At 56.3% G+C, this 18,731-nt stretch overlaps 6 protein-coding genes across 6 annotated transcripts; 1 reads left to right on the forward strand and 5 right to left on the reverse strand.

Moving 5' to 3' along the window:
• Positions 1-69: 69 nt before the first annotated feature.
• BGZ61DRAFT_218607 (uncharacterized protein) lies at positions 70-1,654 on the reverse strand. The gene is made up of 2 exons (XM_046238071.1): positions 239-1,654; positions 70-186 (listed from the first exon to the last, which is right to left on the reverse strand). Exons 1-2 carry the CDS (start codon positions 1,561-1,563, stop codon positions 120-122), a joined length of 1,392 nt encoding a protein of 463 aa, XP_046105135.1. The 5' UTR covers positions 1,564-1,654; the 3' UTR covers positions 70-119.
• Positions 1,655-2,250: 596 nt separating this feature from the next.
• BGZ61DRAFT_493204 (mannose-6-phosphate isomerase) lies at positions 2,251-3,664 on the reverse strand (the record flags this gene model as incomplete). The annotated part of the gene is made up of 2 exons (XM_046250619.1): positions 2,251-3,456; positions 3,521-3,664. The coding sequence occupies 2 exons, from the start codon at positions 3,662-3,664 to the stop codon at positions 2,251-2,253; spliced, it is 1,350 nt and encodes a 449-aa protein (XP_046105136.1).
• Positions 3,665-6,225: 2,561 nt separating this feature from the next.
• BGZ61DRAFT_531458 (uncharacterized protein) lies at positions 6,226-7,743 on the reverse strand (the record flags this gene model as incomplete). Its single annotated transcript, XM_046253706.1, has 3 exons — positions 6,226-7,305; positions 7,367-7,474; positions 7,531-7,743. 3 exons carry the CDS (start codon positions 7,741-7,743, stop codon positions 6,226-6,228), a joined length of 1,401 nt encoding a protein of 466 aa, XP_046105137.1.
• Positions 7,744-13,202: 5,459 nt separating this feature from the next.
• Positions 13,203-14,747, reverse strand: BGZ61DRAFT_350187 (cyclophilin-like domain-containing protein; the record flags this gene model as incomplete). Its single annotated transcript, XM_046240205.1, has 2 exons — positions 13,203-14,607; positions 14,668-14,747. 2 exons carry the CDS (start codon positions 14,745-14,747, stop codon positions 13,203-13,205), a joined length of 1,485 nt encoding a protein of 494 aa, XP_046105138.1.
• A 1,545-nt stretch (positions 14,748-16,292) lies between these two features.
• On the reverse strand, positions 16,293-16,781 carry BGZ61DRAFT_531460 (uncharacterized protein; the record flags this gene model as incomplete). The annotated part of the gene is made up of 1 exon (XM_046253707.1): positions 16,293-16,781. The coding sequence occupies one exon, from the start codon at positions 16,779-16,781 to the stop codon at positions 16,293-16,295; it is 489 nt and encodes a 162-aa protein (XP_046105139.1).
• A 1,000-nt stretch (positions 16,782-17,781) lies between these two features.
• Positions 17,782-18,679, forward strand: BGZ61DRAFT_449608 (uncharacterized protein). Its single transcript, XM_046245634.1, has one exon. It carries the CDS (start codon positions 17,803-17,805, stop codon positions 18,373-18,375), a length of 573 nt encoding a protein of 190 aa, XP_046105140.1. The 5' UTR covers positions 17,782-17,802; the 3' UTR covers positions 18,376-18,679.
• Positions 18,680-18,731: the final 52 nt, after the last annotated feature.

The raw sequence follows: 18,731 nt of genomic DNA on the forward strand, positions 1-18,731 counted from the left end.
CATATGTTGTGCCGTATGAGATTTGATGTATATTCAAAATACAAACTCCAATGACTCCGATTTGGTCGCCGTGTTTCTAAATCTATACGAATATCCCGTCGCCAGAGTCCAATCCATGCCTACTTGGACGAGTCATCAACGTCAAGACGCTCGTTAAATGGCCATGAATCTTTCTTCGTTGGTTTTCTAGTCCATGATTAGTCTCGCTCATAACCAAGTCTCTCTTTGATCTTCTTACTTGTCCTCCAGCCGGTCCGGTTGCAGCCTTGAGCTGACATACCGGAGCCCCCTCCAGAACAATCCCGAGCTCGTGCTCATAGATGCTGCAACACTCGCCGCGCGAGCCATCTTCTTCGATCGGGGTTCTCGGGCCTGTGCATACGTCTCGAGTGCCTGCCGGAGGCTGTTGTCCTTGGGGGACGACGCGTGCTTGAGTAGTTCCCGGGCGAGCACTGTTGCGTCCTCGATGGCGAACCCGGTGCCTTGGCCGCTGGTCGGCATCATCAGTCTGGCGGCATCACCGATCAGGACGGCATTTCCACATTGAATCTCATCTTGCTTCCAAACACGTTGTCGTAATGGTGTGCGGATGATGCGATCTGCGGAGCCGAACAGCTTCCCCAACGTGCCGCTGTAGGGGTGGAAAATGTTTTCATGCTTGCGCAGAATCTCGACGGTGGAGTGATAGGGATATTGGCTCGGGATGATGGCCGATTGCCAACGTTCAGCACCAGTGGTTGATTCCGGTGTCGACTCAAGAGGAGAATTCGACATTGGAGGTTTCTTTTCTTGTAGGACCAGGTCCCACCGTATTTTGCCGTCGGGGCAGGGTCCAGAAGCCAGGAACCCTCGTTGCAGCCAGAGGAGCTGCGTGTCACTAAACAGAGCCGAAGCGCCCTCCGCCTTGATACCGGTTGAAACGCCGTAGAATCCCGTCAAGCCCATAAAGTCGGGCAACCACCTGCCCGCCGCCGTGGCGCTGTTTCGCTGGTCCAAGATGAACCTACGAACCGACGAGAATCCGCCGTCGGCGCCAACGAGCAGATCAACTACCATGTCCGACCCGTCAGCGAAATGGACCCTCGTCTGGCCGTTGGTGAGGGCGTCGAAGCCCGTTGTCTTCTTGGCCCAAAAAACATGACCGCCAAATTCCTTGACCTTCTCGACTAGGAGGGATTGCAAAGCCCGCCGCTCAAAGTACATGACCCCGATCTGAAGCTCATGACTCCACATGACATTCGCCTGCGTATTGAGCCTCTTGCTGCCCCCCTCGTAGTCGCAACTCCAGGTAGACATCTGACCACACTCGTAGCCGCGTTTCTTGACAATGTCTTCGAGACCTAGACGGTACAGCGGGTAGAGGCCATTGGAGAAGAGGCCGACTGAGGCACCGGCGCGGTTCTTCTCATTGTGGCCTTCCAAGCCTGGGGCGGCGGCCTGGTCGAATAGCACAGGTCGGAAGGCGGATCTGAGAATGGGATTGGAGAGAATCTGAAGGGCAAGAGTTGGTCCGGCGATGGCAGAGCCAATTATGGCAATGGTCTTGGGGGCTTTTGAAGCCATCCTCAGACAGGTTGCGTTGAAGAGGGCTCCAAGGCCAATGCATCAATCCCGGGACGACGGGCCCAGAAAGCCAATTGAAGGTGTTTGGCAAGAGTAACAGTCTGGAACAAGTTGTCAACGGACCATTGTCAGATATCGGCGTGGTGAAGTCGTTAGAGGTTCGTCGCTCACAGCCTGCGTCCTCAGGCCGTCTTCTTAGTGGTGGGGGCCAACCGTGTGATCAGGTCATCGCCCGGAGTGATCCGGGGTTGCGGAGCGGAACTAACAGTTCCAACGTCATTCCCCATACCATAAGGCTGCGTTAGATGAGTCAAATATATTCCCGCTTGTACCATCTGATCTGTTTCGACATTGTAAAAGCAGCTGATAGTGAGCAGACTGGCAAATGGGTCGCCTCCAGACGTCATACGGAGACGAGCACAGCGGCACATAAAACCTCTTCGGGTGGTGGCGGGTGCCGCTTATGCTCTAAGCCGAGATGCATCAAAATCTGCATCGGTGTCAAGAAACCAATTGCAGCATGATCAAATCAAGGAGAAACAACAGCTCCTGGTTTGAAATGATATTATCATGATTAAAAAAATTTACTTCCCTTCCCTGGCGTGTCCCGACAGTCGTTCATGGCGTCCCATATTTCCCTCCACGCCCCATTTTATTGTTCGCCAGCTTCCCAGTCACATGTCCTCCCTACAGCTTCTCCTTGTCTCCTGACTCATCAATCTCGCAAAACGCCTTGAAAGTGATGAACTCGTCGTCTTCGCCGCCTTCAGACTCGAGGACGCACTCGGCCGTAGCACCAACGAAGTAGACGTACCCCTCCTTCATCTCTGCGCTAGTGGGACCGACAGAGATGCGACCCTTGCCGGAGGTGCAAATGATGATGCTAGGTCCATCGAGGGACTCAAAGGTGGCCTTGGCTCCATCACCGCGCAGAAGCGCGCGGACGACGGCGAACTCGTCGATTGGGGGGTCGTAAAGCTCAACGGAGGACCCAGAGCTGTAACCATTGCGGTTCAAGGTGACGTAGGGATACTCGGTGGGAGTCATCTTCTGCTGGTCGATAGGGGCGAAGTTGTAGGTGAGCATGTCGACGAGGGTGGTGACGTCCTTGAACTTGGGGGTGAAGCCGGCACGGACGACATTGTCTGAGGAGGCCATGCACTCCATGATATCTCCCGAGACGTAGGCGTGGATGTCATCAGCAACAAGGAACAAGGCCTCGCCAGGCTCGAGGGTGACGTAGTTGAGGAAGAATAGGACGAAAAGACCAATGTCGTTGCCGAATTCGCTTTGGAGCTGCTTAACGAGCCCAGCCAGGGTCTCACCGGAGGTTGAGGCAACGCCGCCAGCGGCGAATTCAGCGCCCTCAGCGGTGGCCTGCTCCACGAGCTTCGAGGTCTGCTCGGCGATGGATTCGGGGGACGATGACATGAGGGCACCAAAAGCCTTCTTCAGCGCCGCCTTCTTGAAGTCAGTAACTCCTTCAGCAGGGTCCTCCGCGGCCGCAGCAAACTCCTTGGCAGCTTCGTCGCCTACAAGGCTCTTCAAGGCCGGTACTGCCTCGAGGAAGTGGGCAATCTCCGCGAGGGGTCGGAAGCCACACAGTCCCTGGAAGGGGGTGATGGCGATGGCCATCTCGGGCTTGTGGTTGTCATCGGGGTAGTTCTTGGGGTCGCGGGCGTGGAGCTGCTCGGCGAGGGACTTGTTGGGGTGGGCCTGGATCGAAAGGGCCTTGCTGATGGAGAGGACCTTGAAGAGGAAGGGCAGCTTGTTGGCGTAGCGGGCGGCGATGTTGGAGGAGAGGAAGGCTTGGTTGTCGGAGAAGATGTCGAGGAGGGTACGGCCGGTGGCGACGTCGCGGGAGGGGTTGGAGGGATGAGTACCCATCCAAAGCTGTATAGTCGGGTGGTTAGCACATGAAGACATTCGCGATGAGTCGAAGCGGGGGAGAGCTTGCCTCAGCGTAGGGCTTGTCCGACTCGATGGTCACGCCTTCAGCGGGCGTGGCAGCAGCGAAGCGGGCAGCGGCCGAGTCGAGACCCTGTTTCCCCCAGGCGTACGAGTTGACGCCGCACTGGAGCCGTAGCAACGGGACCTGCATCTTGGGTGCTGTAGGTGAGTGTTGTGGTATGGAAAAGTGGTGGTGTTGCGGTCCCGCGTCAGAGTGGGATGTGAATGCGACTTGGAGCGGAGCTGTGGGAGCTTTCAAAGCGGGGTGTATGCAACGGTCTGCGCTCGATCTAGAACTTGCAGAGGCGACGAAGACCAGGCTGTGGGCAGGAAACAGGATGCACAAGAGGACAGCAAAGCAACCGAGGTGAAGCTGCACGCAAAGGCAAAGAGGAAGATGCGAGAGAAATAGTTCAACGTTCCGACTCCCAAACCTGACGGCGATGACGGCGTGGGTGGGCGAGTGGAGATTGAAATGGGTGAAGGCGTCAAGCTCAATTAACACCAACAGGGATCTGAGCCCGTTCCCCAACAGGGCTGGAACACTGAGCGAACAAGGGGCAGCCACTATTTTACAGGCGCCTAACCTATTGAAGATCCGCCGAAGATCCGCTAATACCAATACATTGCATCCTGTGGAAGGACGTCGTCGGGTGACGGCCCGGGAGATGCGCCGCTGGTGGAAGCCCCGGCGGAGCTGCCATCCATCGCAGCTCCGCCCAGGTGAAAGTCACTGAAAAGGCACAGCGGAGAGCTTCACAAAGTTACAGCGCTTGCAGGGGATCCAGTGGGCGCAAGCTGCCCCGCCGTACCCCGCTGTGGGCCGCTCGCCGTTCGCAGCGGCTCGGCGAGGGTCGTTGTCCTCTGCCTCATTCCTCTTTAGGACCGAATTTAATCATTTTCGATGCCATGTGACTGTTCCTGGGTTAATTACTCGATTTCAGTACTTTTCAGCTCAGCCGCGACCAGGTTTGAGAGATTGTTATGCAGACACGTGGGCGGTTATGTGGATGAATATTGCAAATTGGACGCTTACATGCTCTGCACCTACCAAAGAGAGGCACCGCCATCAATCCTCTCCTCACAATCGTCTCATTTACACATGAAGACACATCATCTCCACTTCATGTTCTTCCCTGCGAGTTATTCGCTACAATCACTACCGGACCATACTATTCGATCATCCTTAACCCTTGCTCTGTTGAATCCTCCCACATGTTCATGTGATTCCCCACCAAGCCAAGACCTACGATATCACCATGCTGCATGTTGTCCCTCCACAACCACAGACTTCAAAACATGAGCCGTCAGCCCTTCCCGTGCCAGGCCTCCTGCCTCGTACACACGCACCGCGTTGGCGTCGGCACATTCAACTACCCGTGCTTCCCCGCTGCCAGACTCGACGCACCGGCTTCTTCCCCATCGTGCGACTTACCACCAGCCGGGGTGTGGCGCTGGATGGCGTCTGGCTCCATCTTGATCTTGGGCATCTAAAATGTGTAACCCAATGACGCGCTACAGCTGTGAGGTAGTGTCTTCATCAGTCATCACTCGGATAAGCCATTGACGTAAATAGGTTGGGCTTAATGCTTACCCAACCTTGTCGAAATCACTAGCATCTCCCGGCTTCACAACTCAAGGCACAGAACCAGAAACATGGTTTCGGGGTATTGAATTTCATTTACAGCTGTCTCTAACATGTAGCTAAAGCGCAGGCCCTCTTCGTCCCAGCTCTCAAGGACCCCCTCAATTATCAACCAAGAGACTGTGGGCAAAGTGAATGAGAATCCATACGGTCTCAATTGGGCAAATACCCATCTCGAATAAATCAGTCGCAGCGAATGTACACGGCACCAAGGAAATCCCCCACAGGTCCAGTCTTCCAGTCCCCCAGTCAGCATTTTAACACCAAAGTCCTGTTGATTCCTCCATGTGGACAAAACGCCTTGTGATTCTCGCTCTTAGTTGAGTGACCTTGTAGTCCAGAGTCTCGAGACTCATACAACCCACCCATGTGATCCGAGATCCCAATCGCTCATCAACCGCCCAGAAGACTGAAAGAAGAGTACACCGTGGAGCAGCAAAAAAGTTCGCAGCTCAAAGCAGCAAAGCAGAAAAGCAAACTATCTGTAGCACACTTGTTGAAAGGACCGACAGGATTAGCGCGAGCTGCAAGTCAGCCTCGAGGATGCGCGGTCCAGAGGCGAGGCGGCCGCTGCGATGCAACCCGGGGCGAGAGGTCCGCCGCGGTGACACCCACAACGCTTCTCGCTCAACCTCAAGAGCTCGTAAGTCGTTGGCCAAAGTGCCGAGCTGTCGGCTGAAGTGCCGAGCCCCTCCCTCGGAACCGGGCGCAGAAGGCGTCGAGCGAGGTGGTTGCAGCCACGAGCTGACAGGGACCCAATGGGTTCTCTCCCCTTGCATGGGCGAGATGGAGATGGCCACGATTCTCGTCAGCTCGCAGCAGGGCCCGATGATGTCGTGTCGAGGACGAGCCAGAGGCTTCCCCCCTCGTGTTCGAGGAAGACTCAACCCTCCCGACACCGTATCCCGATGCATAACTGCAGCCGCGAAAAGGACAAAACAGAAGCGTAGCCAATGAAACACACTCAGAACAGCAAACGGTCAGTGATTAGTGATTTTTCGGTCTCGCACCAGTTCTCTCACAGGTCATCCCCATCGGGGGACCCTGCCATCACCGTGGTTGGGCCGTCAGGTTCGGAGCACAACATTCTTGTACTCGCTGTCCTCTGCATCGGATTCGGTGCCGGCGGTGCCGGCGCCCTGGACGTCGCCCGCCATCGTGTAGGATGCGTTCTGGCCGTGGTTCTGGCCTTGGTTCTGTCCCACATAGGCCGGTCCGTGGAGGTGGCTCAGCGCCAGGGCAGCATCAGCCGAGGAGGACTGGCGCTCCAGCTTGATGTGGAGGGATGGGCCAACCGGCGATACGGTCCCCGCCGTGGTGTCGGTGTACCGGTAGGTCATATCAGGGCCGGAGCCGGCCTGGCGCATCGGGCCAGCCGCGGCCGAGCCGGGCGAGTACATGGGGGCCTCGGAGGTGCCCGTGGCAGCGTAGATGTCGCTGGGACGGGTGAGCTGGGCGGCCACCGCCATGGCGGGATACGACGCGGCACTGGTGGGCATGCCCGGCGAAGGCGTCTCGTAGCTGGTGTAACCGGGGGCCGACGCCTCAGAGCCGGGGGTCATGGGCGACGCACCCGAGGAAGAGGACTGGGACGACTTGCCGCAGACGGGAGAGCAGGAGTCGTTCCGGTAGGGGGAGGCTCCCGAGAGAGGCAAGGCGGTGCGTCGGGCACGCATGGGGAGAGCGCGCTGGTGGACGTTTGCAGCCGCATGGTGGATGGCCTGCACGCTCTGCACGCTCTGCACGTTCTGGAAAGTCATGCTGCCCGAGTCGGGCTGGTCGGCGCCGATGCGGTAGTTGATGCTCAGCTCCTGGTCCTGCTGGCTCTGCTGGCCGCCCTGGTGGTAGGGGGGAGTGAAGACGCCGAAGTGGACGCCGGCGCCCTCCCCATGGCCGACAGTCATGCCGTTGGCCCAGCTCTGGGCCTGATCAAAGGGTCGCGAGTGGTAGGTAAAGGTAGCCGAGCCACCGGGGCGGAAGGCCAGAGCATCGTTCGCAACATGAGTCTGGATGCCAGAGGTATCATACTGAGGAGCTCCAGTCTGGAGAGGGGCGACGGAAACAGGACCGATGGTCTGGAACTGGCGAGAAGCATCAATGTTGTAGGAGAAGTTGCCGTTCTTCATCTGGGCTTCCTGAGAGGCAACCTCATAAAAAGGTCAGTCAACGGGAATTGCTTTGGGGAGTCCAATGTCAGATATCACTTACTCGGAGGTATTGGCATGGCTCCCAGCCAGCATTGCGGCAGTTGGTGCAAGGGGATCCGTTGCCATTATCGCCACTGCAACGGATTTTACGCTTGCGGCATCGTCCACACTGATCTTGCAGTTAGCCTACCAAGTCACATCTAAGAAAGGGAGGTCGAAACATACGGCAACAGCAATTCGCTTTCGCTGAGTAGAGTAGTCATCCATATTGTCGTCAATCGGGGGCTCGTTAGGGTCCCGAGGAGGGCCCCCTGGGCAGCCGCTGAAACCGGTAGCGACCCGTCTCTCGGGGTACGAGGGTGGGTAGCTTCCAGCCCGGCTGGCATATCGCCGGTTGTCCGCCGGGCCGTAGTAGTTGTGGGGGGCGTTGATCGTCATGGTACCTGAGCCGATGAACTGGTCAAGCTGGAGTGTACAGGTTTCGGGAAGTGGCTTGTCGAGGGAGACTGAGGGGTTCGCGGCTCGACCAGCTTTGTTTCCGCAGCAGTTAGTGGGAGTGTGCTAATCATAGCTACGGGGAGGAGGATACTTACAGGAGGAGTGCTGAAATGCGGATAACTCAGTTGATATGAGGGATTCGAAAGCCGACGAAGAGGGATGTCGACACGCCAAAAGCCCAAGTTCAAGATCCGAGAGTGATCAAGCAAATTGGCAACCAGGTTGGAAGCAAAAGAAGGGGGAGGAGAGGACAGACAAGAAATGTCGATGAGAGTCTAGGGAAAAGGTCCAGAGAAGGGGGCTGCCGTACGACTCACTTATACTCGTCGCGGCATGCCCACCCACCACCATCAGAGTCATCTGGATCTGTATCTTGTTTGCCTCCTCCAACCCCTTCCCCCCCTTCAGGCGGAGGGTACCCAGCTACATCCAACACAGTCCGATCCACATCCACCAGAGACAACACTGAGGCTGCAATGCTGGGCGCTGCTTGTTCGTGGGCTACAAACGGGTCCCCTCGCACAAGCATGCCACTTGCCAGACTCCATCCAACGCTCAACCCCCCTCTGAAAAGGGGACCGCCGCTGACTGGCGGGCGTCTTCGCGTAACCTGGTGGCCAAGGTCGGGTAGCAGCAGGACGACTAGGGTGATGCCATGCGACACCAGGACTGCCTGGAGAGACGTCTCCGTCTGTCGAGAGACGACGAGACAAACGGGCCAGGGGTCTCGATGGCGCCCCGATCTGGGCGGGCGTCGATCAGATTGCGGCTGTCCTCGTCGTCGAACCAAACGTGCAGGCCTGGGCCGTCTGAGACTTCCTGAGACTGGCAACAAGTTCTCGATAGAGGTCATTGCAGAGGGCTAACGACGCCGACTATCGTTTCGGACACTCAGCCACACGGGAGAACATCCAGAAACCGGGTCGAGAGTCACTCTGCCAGGCCTTTCGGCACATGGTGGATAGGGACCGCTTCCTTGCCCTACACAGCATACCGCATGGGTCTGGCCCTTGTTAGATGGCCATTCCCAAACGACGTCCAGCGGTAAACCCCGTGTTCACGTCCCTCTGAGTGAAGCGTTGGATGTATTCCATCATCATTGGCGACCATCATCTTCCTCGTTGAGACATACACCACGTCGACAGCCAATTGAACCTTCTCCGGTGCCCAAATACAAGCAAACGATGAGAAGCCTCGCCCCACATAGCAAACTAGCAGATAGTGAGACAATGACAAGATAGAAAGAGAGACTTCGTACTCTGATACATTGCAAGTACCTGGACCAGGCTCGCTCCAGGTGACGCAACGCAGGTCATTCGCCAACAGATGCCCGAGCATTGACATCTCAGCTCATATCGTGTAACCCTAACCGCAGCAGAGCGTGACAACAGAGGATACCAAGTCGTCTAGATCGCAACGTCCTCAGCACCAGAGCTCCATTATCACGAGCGATACATGTCTCCGTAACCACAACGGCCGTCCGAGTTCCAGCTATGACGCGCCATGGGCCATAGTCCACGCCAAACGCAGCGGTTACCCGTTCAGCAGCGGCCAAGCTCCAACTCGCAGATGCGGGCTGACGACGGGGGAAAGACAATAATCTGGAAGCAAGACGGTGATTCGACAGCAGCACAGGGACAACACCGCTAAACTCGATTGTGCAAACAATAACGAGTTGGAGCGTGGTCCATACGGCGTTGGAAATATGCGGCCGCTACTGCATGTTTGCTCGCGGAGCGGCGGAGAGTCCTTGGACCGGCCACGTCGCTCCAGCTGAATTGGCGCTCGACAGCATGGGCGCACAAACCGCCCGGAATGGACGACGGCGCTGGCATCTTTACTGAAGCCGCCTCAGTTTCTTCTTTTCTCGTCGCACCACCACAGCGGTGATGGGTGTGTCCGCGGGGTTGACATCCGTCTTGGGCCTCCAAACCCAGGACTCGGATTCCATGTAGCCTCCGACGTAAGGCTGCGCGCAGGAAAAAGGGCCGGGATTCCCCAATCAACACGGCTAAACGGTCAATCTCGTGCGTGTGTAATTATAGCATGGCCAGACCGCCCGTATGGGGAACCGCCATGCAGGCTGCCAGCAAGACCCTCACGCAAAAATGGGCTATGGTTGCACAAGCCAAGCCAACCCGCCAGCGCCTCTGACAGGAATCCTACTCGGATAGATTGTACCTCGAGATGAAAGGGACTTGTGGAAGCCGATCTGGGGGATGGGGCAAGACGCCACAGTCATCAGGATCAGATGCTCCGATGCAAGAGATCTCTAAATGTGGAGGCCCTGCAAATTGTGGCATTGCTCAATTCGACTCATTCGAGTTTGCTCCCAGGCAGCTGCATGCAAGGAGCATGTCCTGCAGGCCATCTGGTTGGTCGCCTGGTCTAGACGCAAAGTGCAAAGTGAGATCTAGCAGAACAGAAGACCAGGCTCTGCGGACCATGCCGTCAACTGCAAGGTCTCGGGCCTGTGGACGTTGACATCTCGACTTTGCCTGAAGAAGAGTAGTGTCCGGGAAAAAACGTGACATCCAAATGAGCTTCGCTTTGTGTCTCTTGCAACGTTGCTTCAATCTCCAGGGTTTCTAGAGCATGCTGAGAGACTTCGCCAGTCCTCAATCGGGACATATGACATAGTCTTCGGGTAGAGACATTGCAATCAACTAAACGCCGCTAGTCTATGGAGAACTCGAATATCAGCAGCCTCAGACGAGAGACAACAAGCAAACTGCAGCCTCCTAATCGACCGCTACTTTCGGCAGGCAACGTTTCAACTCAAGCATCGTCCCGTGGCTATCCCTTCTAGGGAAAGAGAAACGCTTCTCGCATTCGTCAACCAGAAACCACGAGCTCGTATCGAGCGAAACTAGCTTCCCGAGTGTATGGCAACAGCATCGACTTGCCCAAGTCCAGAATAGTCTCGCCTCTGCCACGCCCGCATCGGCGGCAACAAGACAGGAAGAGGGTCCGAGTAACATTGCAACCCCCCTCCCCCCCCCCGGCGCAGATCCCAGCGCGGAAAATTTTAGCACGGTAGCTTCCCGTGGAAGATGCTGCTGACTGCCTTGTCATTAAAGGGTGTAACGGCGACGCTGCGGGCTAACGAGTGTGCACCACTGTCGTACAGACGATTGGCTCGCCTTGTCCAGAGGCGCAACTGCGTGAGATGTTTGTACCAGAACGTTTGGCTGGCCTGCTGGGATGGTCCAGACCTCCGAGATGAGGGCTCCTGAAGGGGCTTGGTGACCAGCTGCGGGCATCCTTTCCATCCTAGACCAGATCTAGGACTCCGCGTTTTGACCCTTCTGTCGGTGGCCGATCCCACGAGGCCTCGTGGACTTGGCTTGGCAAGATGTCGCCTCCCGAAGGGCTCGGCCTGCATCCAAAGTCAGCAGTCCACGCCTCGACTGCCCCGCCAAACGACTCAGAGGGTTAAGTCAAGGTCGCACATCTCGATAAATCTCGCCTGGTGAGTTTGACGCCCGAGGTGGTCCCTCCTCGGTGCTACGAGAGGCGGCGTCAATCTCGACTCTGGCCAGATGGCACACCTAAGCCCGCTCCGCTTGGTGGAGAGGATGGCCGCCATGGACCCCTTGATTCGGGTATCACCTGAAAGCATGATGATGCAATGCCCCGTGGTGGCGACTATTGTCAGTCGGACACCATGCTCTCAATGCCGTCGCTCTTGTTGGTTGACATGGGGAGAGGCACAGCGAATTGTCGCCACCCAGCAATAGCATACCGAACCCAGTGACTAGTTTAGACCAGTGTATTAAATCTTCCCTGTATCCCAAAGCCTGCTGTAGCTTAACCTGGGACATGGGGTCAAGTCTGCGCCGATCTCAGACGCACGGTTCGGTGGCTCTCAAGGTCGCTTGCGCTCAACGACACAATACGAAGAACGCATCTATCAACCCTCCAGCACGGTGGAGCGTGGCGGTCTCACGCCCGGCATGTCTTGCATCCTTTCGACTAGTGTAGAGCCGTGTCCGTTGCGGCGTTCAACATAGAGCAACCATAGCCGAGGAAGAGTGGGCGATCCAGATAGCAAGCATATGCCGTAACCGTGCTTGTTCGACCTTGATCCCTCGGCACGCGGGGCCTGCCCTGGACTACCGTGCCCTGGGCCAAGAGACATGTGGCGGCATCGGGGCTCACAATGGCTGGTCCTTCGTTGGCGAGGTGGAGGGGCCTGGGCCTGAGCTGCTGAGCACCCAAAACAGACTCGTCATGTGTGACGACATCCTAAAGCTCAGGGAGATGCGCTGGGTGCTGTCGGTAGCCGTACTTCGGTGACGGATTAGCAGAGATGTGGTTGTACAAGAAGCTAGATCCTGTCCAAAGAGGTAGTTGAGGTTACGCAAGACCGGCCAGGGATCTGTCTTCCCCGTCGACCAGTGTCGGCAGTCTGCGCCAACCATCTTCTCCATAAGACGACATTGTCTGCACTATCCGTTTGCATATCCTTGACTCTTCTCTCCACATCAGCCAAACGCCCTGAACATACCGCATGCTCTCACCGCAACATCGCTTCAAGGAGAAACGTGCTAACGAAGTAGTCGTGTGGTACAGACTCACAGTATCCATCCTCATGATACGCAACATGGCTAGGAGCTAATACGAATGACTCCAAGAGTCCGAGCTCTGCACATCGCACCATAACCCAGGGACTCTCGGCGCCAAGTTGAGGACATACTTGTCGTGCTTCGGAGCTCGCAAGTTCGAGAGTGGAGCCCTGTCCAGAGCAGCATCACAGTTCCCGTTCTAGTCAGAAGGAATGCCACGGACCGGGTCCACATGATAGAATCAAAAGGGTGTGCTTGGAGCATTCAAGGGCTGCAGAGAGCGGATCAGAAGTTTCTGGTAAACGAGTGGCGGCGAGGTACATTCGGCGACGGGAAGGTACACCGAGATGACAACGCAATGGAGGTCCCAGAACGCGCAACATTGTCTGCCAGGCAGAAGCGAAGGGACGTGCTTGGGGCTCTGGAGCTTGGAGGCTGGGTAGGCACGGAGTTCTTGTCAATGTGATAGAGGGGGGTCTCAGAGTAGAGGGTAGGCTCTCATGGATAGCAGAGTCAGGGGCCCAAAATTGGGAGGCTAGCGACAACTTGGAAACTCCGAGTTGGCTTTCCAGATCGCCGAGGATCTTAGGCATGCCTCAAGTCATGTTCCGTGTGGTAGAAGCGTGGTTGGTAGGTGGGATCTTGTTGTGGCAGCTTAATCCTTTCAAGTTCATCTTCTTCCCATGCTGATGGAAGTTTGCAGACGCCGTTCGAAATGCGGGAAAGAAGGGTGGAAACGTCGCAAGTGCTCGTCTGTCATTAAATCCGTGATACGCCGTTGCTGGCTTGGTTATTGTCTGCCCTCCTTTTGTCCTTGGTTGTGTCTCCCCTTCACCTCCTAGGTCCTCGCCCGTAGTCGCCTCGACCACGCCGGTCCCCATCCCTATTCCAGCCCCTGTCACGGTCGCCACCGCGTTCCCTACGATCATTGCCGCGTTCCCTACGGTCGCCACCGCGGTCTCGGTCCCGACGATCCCAGTCCCTTCTATCCCCTCGATTATCATCTCTCGGCTTCCGATACCCGTCACCGTCTCTACGTCTTGGGCTCCGGCTCCGGTCCGGCTGTCCCCTGGCGCGCTCCGCATCTCGGGGCTGTGGTGGGTTCGGGGGCCCATCTCTCTGCCGGTCGCCGGCGTTGCGCTCAACGCGACCCTTCATGTCCTCGGCGCCATGGACCATGCGATAGTCATGCTCGGTGTTCCGCTCGCCCTCGTCTCGGTACTGTCGTCGCTTCTCCAAATCCCTGATACCACCCCAGCCGCCACGGTTGGCATTTGTTCGGCGCTTGTTGTTGGAGTCCTTCCTCCAGACGTCGCTCAGCTTGCTAACACTTTGTGAAAAGTCAACGTGGATACGCCGGTCGTCGATGAGAACCCCCTGCATCTTGAAGTATGCCGCCTCGCAAGATGCCTTGTCATCGTACTCGATGAATGCGTATTGTAGACTGTCGCCAGTCTTCTGGTCTCGAATGACCTCGCAGCTCAGGATCTTGCCGAACCGGCCGAAGATGAGCTCCAGATCCTCATCACCAGTTACGGGATTCAGTTTGCACACGAAGAGAACATTCTCCGGCGGCTTGACCTCGGCAAAGGGCAAATCACCCATCATTTCCAAGGTGAGAGCCTGCGCCTTGGCCTCCCGATCTCGTCGCCTTCTCTCCAGCTCTGCTTCATCCACACCATCATCTGCGTGCAACGCCGCTTCGTCCGCAATTCGGACAGTCTTGAGCTGTTGGTCGGTAGGAGGGGGGCTGGAGCTGGGTTCTCGCAAGGCTGGCGGATCGGGGTAGGGGTCGTCCAGGATCACGGTGTGCTTGATCCGAATGTCGATGAGCGGGTAGCCCTTGTCGTCCACAATCGCCTCGTTGACCTTTTCCAAAGCATCAAATCCCTCTACGACCTTTCCAAAAATAGCTGCCTTGCCATCCAGGAAATCAGTCTCCTCACCCAATGTGATGATGAACTGTGATCCGGCCATCCTCGTATCTGGGTCCGACGGGAGCGGAACCGTCGCCATGCTGACTGTGCCTCTTTCGACGTGCTTCAGCTTCGGGTGGAGGAAAGCAGGGAATGTGCGCTGAGCCGGATCGCCGGACACATGGCCCCAAATCGAGGAACCGCCATCGGAGTCTTTGGCGAGCGGACCGAGGGGATCGCCTGTCTGGAAGGAGAAGTTCTTCTGGACAGAGTGGACGGGTGAGAAGTTGTAGTACTTGACTTTGCAGAGCTTCAGGAAGCTACATCATCTGTCAGTTCAGAAATTAGAAGAGTAGCAGCGGGATCGTGGTGAGACCTACTTTTCGCAAAGCTTTGGGGCGTGATCAACCAAGAGGTCGATGACAATGTCGCCAACGGTAGTCTCCAACAGCACAGACATTGTCGCTCGCCAGTAGTGGAGACGGTTTAGGTATGTCTCTGAAGGTGTCGCGACACCATACGATGAATCGGGAAGGCTTGTGGATTTGTGTTGAAGCAAAGGCGCGTCGAACCTCGTGAAGTGTAGTCTAGGTAACCTTGCGCGTACCAAGCTGCAAAAGTGACGATAATCCAGTCAATGCGCCACACCAGTGCATGAGCTTGGATGCCTGTGGCTCAGCCTGTGGCGCGTGCTCACATCCGATAAGAGTCGTATTCCGTATTAATCTTCACGTGACTCCTGCCATTGCGACGAATCCTGTGGCTTGGCCGTCCACTTTCCATCAGAGGCGGCGAACTCAATGGCTAAGACGGCAGTGAGCTGCAGAATATCGCCTCCACCAAGTCATAGTTTAGCTCTCTACACCGCCATCGTTAGTCCACGGTTGGAATATACATCACATACAGTGGGATGCATAAGGTCCTGATCCAACGCATTGCACCGGGTCATACATCGCTAATGTGCACGAGGATATAATATTTTGCCATCTTATCTGAAGGAATAGAGTTGGGGTCAGTAAAAAGATCTTTAAGCTAGACCCTGAAGTTCATAAAAAGACTTCATATATGTAAAATAATAAAATAGAGACTTAGTGTTCTAGCTATATCAAATAGCCAGCGATACAGTACATTATTTTGGATCAGGACTTTATGCTTCCCACTGGAGCAGACCCAAATCGCATATCAGTGAGTTCAGCCCCAAAGATCCGGCCAGCGCCAAGCCCCTTCTTGGCAGGGCTTGGGTTCTGGCCGGTTGTGGACCCCAGCCCCTTGAGGGTTTGGGGGTCGGCGCTCTGGGGAGCTTTGAACATGGATCACCGAGTTGCGAAATGATCCTCATTTCCCCAATCAGACCCGGACGATTATCTGCAAGATTGCGGGTTTGATGGACACGCGTGTTAAACGGTGGATGGGACTGTTTCATCAACGGGTTGGACAGTGGAGAGAGTGGTTCCTGAAGTGATTCACATTGATTGAGGTTGATCCATGACAGCTTGAGTGGGAGACAATGTCCATTCATGAGGTTGGTTTGGCCGAAGCCGGTATTGCTACCAAAGAAAGGCAATGTTCAGAGTGCCCGAAGCTATGCTAATGATGTAATACGATAGACTCTGGATCTCCAGAGCTTCGTGTCCAGCGCGGTTCAAGAATGTTAAATGAAGGTTAAAGTGCCCGCGCCATACCCATGCCAATGCCAATGCTATGCCATGTCCAGGCCATGCAAGGCGACGTCCCGTTCTGTCCGTCTGGAAGATGTAAAACCCAAAACAAAAAAAATTGATCGTCTCGTAGCCAGAGAGCCCAACGCTTTTCCCGTCAATTCCCGTCCCAACCCCCTGGAGGTAGTCTTTGTCCAGTAGGGATTCCGTTGTCCAAACGCCATTGCCGATGCCGAAGATGCAAGAGAGTATTAGAATTAAAAGAATTATGTTGTAGCGCGATGGCGATGAAGCAACTCCGATGTTGTCTACATCGGATGTGGCAGCTCATCGCATCAACAGAGCGCTCACTCAGTGCTTCGTCTCCGGCGTCCTGACCGAAGCTCCTTCTCAGTCTCCATGAGGCGCGTTTGCACCCAGAGACGGAACGAGCGGTCGCTGCGGACGGTGCTGCAGTTGAGGAGCTCGGTCAAAGCTCGCTTGATGCTCTCGTTGACATCGGACAGGCGCTGCTCCTCGGCGGAGATCTCGCAGAGGGTCTCCTCATCGACAATGGTGCTCAGCTCGTTGCCCCGGTGGGCGTCGTCCCAGCCACTGCAACGGGCGTGCGATCGGTGTCGTCGCTCGCTGCTTCGGGAGTGGCGCTTCGGTGAAGACGGGACAGAGGAGATGGAGGAGGAGGAGGATCGGGTGGGTGAGGAGGAGGGAGTTGAGGAGCGGGTGCGGCTGCCGTGCTGAGGGCGGATCTGGTCGAGGTGGTTGCAGAGCTCCTGGTGCTGCTCCTGGAGAAGCATATACTTCTCCATGGCGAAGCCGTAGTTATGTGCGGCGGTCATCTTGGTATTATATGAAGTGGAGGGTGTGGCGGTGATAGTTGTGCTGCTCGATATCGTTGACGGCGTAGGTGTAGGTCGGCTTTGCCTGACGAAGAAGTGGGGTCTCACGTCCAATGACGAGACCATCGGAAACAATCACAAAATCGAGGATGAAACGGTACGCAGGCAAGGTCGACAATATCGTGGGTGCGTGGGAAACTGTCGAGTTTTGTAGTGGTGTTTTCTTGTTGACGTCGACGACTATTAAGTGATGGTGCAACCGGGTGGGTGTGGAGGCGTTTCTGTGTTGAAGGTCGAGAGGCGAATTGCTCAACACTGGGGGCCAATGTGGGAGCTTGGACGCGCAACGTGTGTGTGGCTAGTGAGGAATGCCTAGGAATGCTGCTGCGAACTGGGTCTCCAGCAATGGGTGACGCAGACAAAGGGTCGAGTAAACAGGGCCGTGTCGTGTATAAATGTAGGCGAGGCCTTGATTTGCAAGGGGTGGCGGCTGCTAAGTGAGGCGGCTTTGGAGGTGGTGCGTAGTGGAGGGTTGGGTGTCGGGATGCACAGCGGTTCAGCAGTTGGGAGGAGAGCAGAGGAAGGGGAGGGGTCAGCAATTGATTATATGTGTGTCTGCGAGAAAGGTGCGGCAGTAGGAGCAGTAGTTTAGATGGACATGGCATCGGGCATGCCACGCAAGGTTCTAGGTGCAAGGTGCAAGACCAGGCCAGGGAAATGAAGGTCCAACAGCGAGTCAGCACGGGCACACGATAGCGATTGAGGGGGATGGCCGGGGGCGTTTTTGGCACCACGGCACCCCCCGCGGCCCACGCCCACAGCACCGTAGCTGTAGCACCAGTGATTTGCCTCTCTGCCTCGAAGGGCAGGGCCGTGGAAAGGGGGGCGTGGACTCGAGACGATGTGGTGGTGTGTGTGGTGTGTGTGGCGCTGTGGCAGATGGCAAAGCGCAGAGGGGGGGCACAAGCGATGGAACACCCCGATGCTCTGGCACAAGCTAGTGCACCTTTTCAATGCAACGATGTACGCTTTTATTTTTTCCCTTCTCCTCTTCACCTTAGCGCGGTACTTGGTGTGCAGCCTATCGTTCTGTCGACGTGCAGGTATCTCTATCTCTTGGGGGGGCCGACTACTGAACCATCCCGATGCGTCCCATTCTCGCCCCTCTGTGCCTCTCTTGGGCCTCGTCCAGGGTATGGATTGTGGATGGCTGCGGATATGGAAGTGGCCGGTGCGCGTTGGGCACAATGGTAATAATAGCGCCGTGTGCCTCATTCAGCACGCAATAGGCTGGAGCCATGAGGAAGTCGTGATTGCCTCTCCGTTCGTCTTACCCGCAATCTTTGAGAGAAAACTGCCTCTCACATCTGGCGCATTTTCGCGTGTCTGGTTGGTTGTTGCGCCGCCCTACTGCCTCTACCAGGGGAGTGATTTGCCGCTGGGGGATACGAGGTTTAACCAGGAACAGTTGGGCGGGCTTCTTAGCGCTATCATTCTCCAGCTTCTAATCTTGGGAGAGGATGGTGTTGGATGGGTCCTGGATCCGTCCCCCCCTCGGCCGTCTGAAAATCCGATCCATTCTTTGCGTCCCTGAGGGGATGCAGTGCCAGCCTTACTGTTTTCGATGTGTGGCGGTCGAGTTTGTCGAGTTCATGGTGACGATAGTAGTGTCGTAGGCGCTTGCGCGAGGGGAAGGGAAATCTCATCCTCAACGTCAACCCCTCTCGTCGGCCGTTAGGACGGGTCGGAGGAGGCCGTCGGGTCGGCCAATGCCTCTTGACTGCCGGGAAGCATCGCCAGACTGCAGCGTGCAGACGCAGGACTCCATCCAGACCCAAAGATCGAGACGGGCGTTGGAACCTTGGGGCTCAGACATGGTGCAGCGCAGTGTGTTACCGACTTTGTGGCGGCCAGGGTGCGTGCAGTGCGTGCAGTGGCGGTTGGGTGAGT

Source organism: Ilyonectria robusta, assembly GCF_021365365.1.
Source record: "Ilyonectria robusta strain PMI_751 chromosome Unknown BGZ61scaffold_8, whole genome shotgun sequence".
Taxonomy (NCBI): domain Eukaryota; kingdom Fungi; phylum Ascomycota; class Sordariomycetes; order Hypocreales; family Nectriaceae; genus Ilyonectria; species Ilyonectria robusta.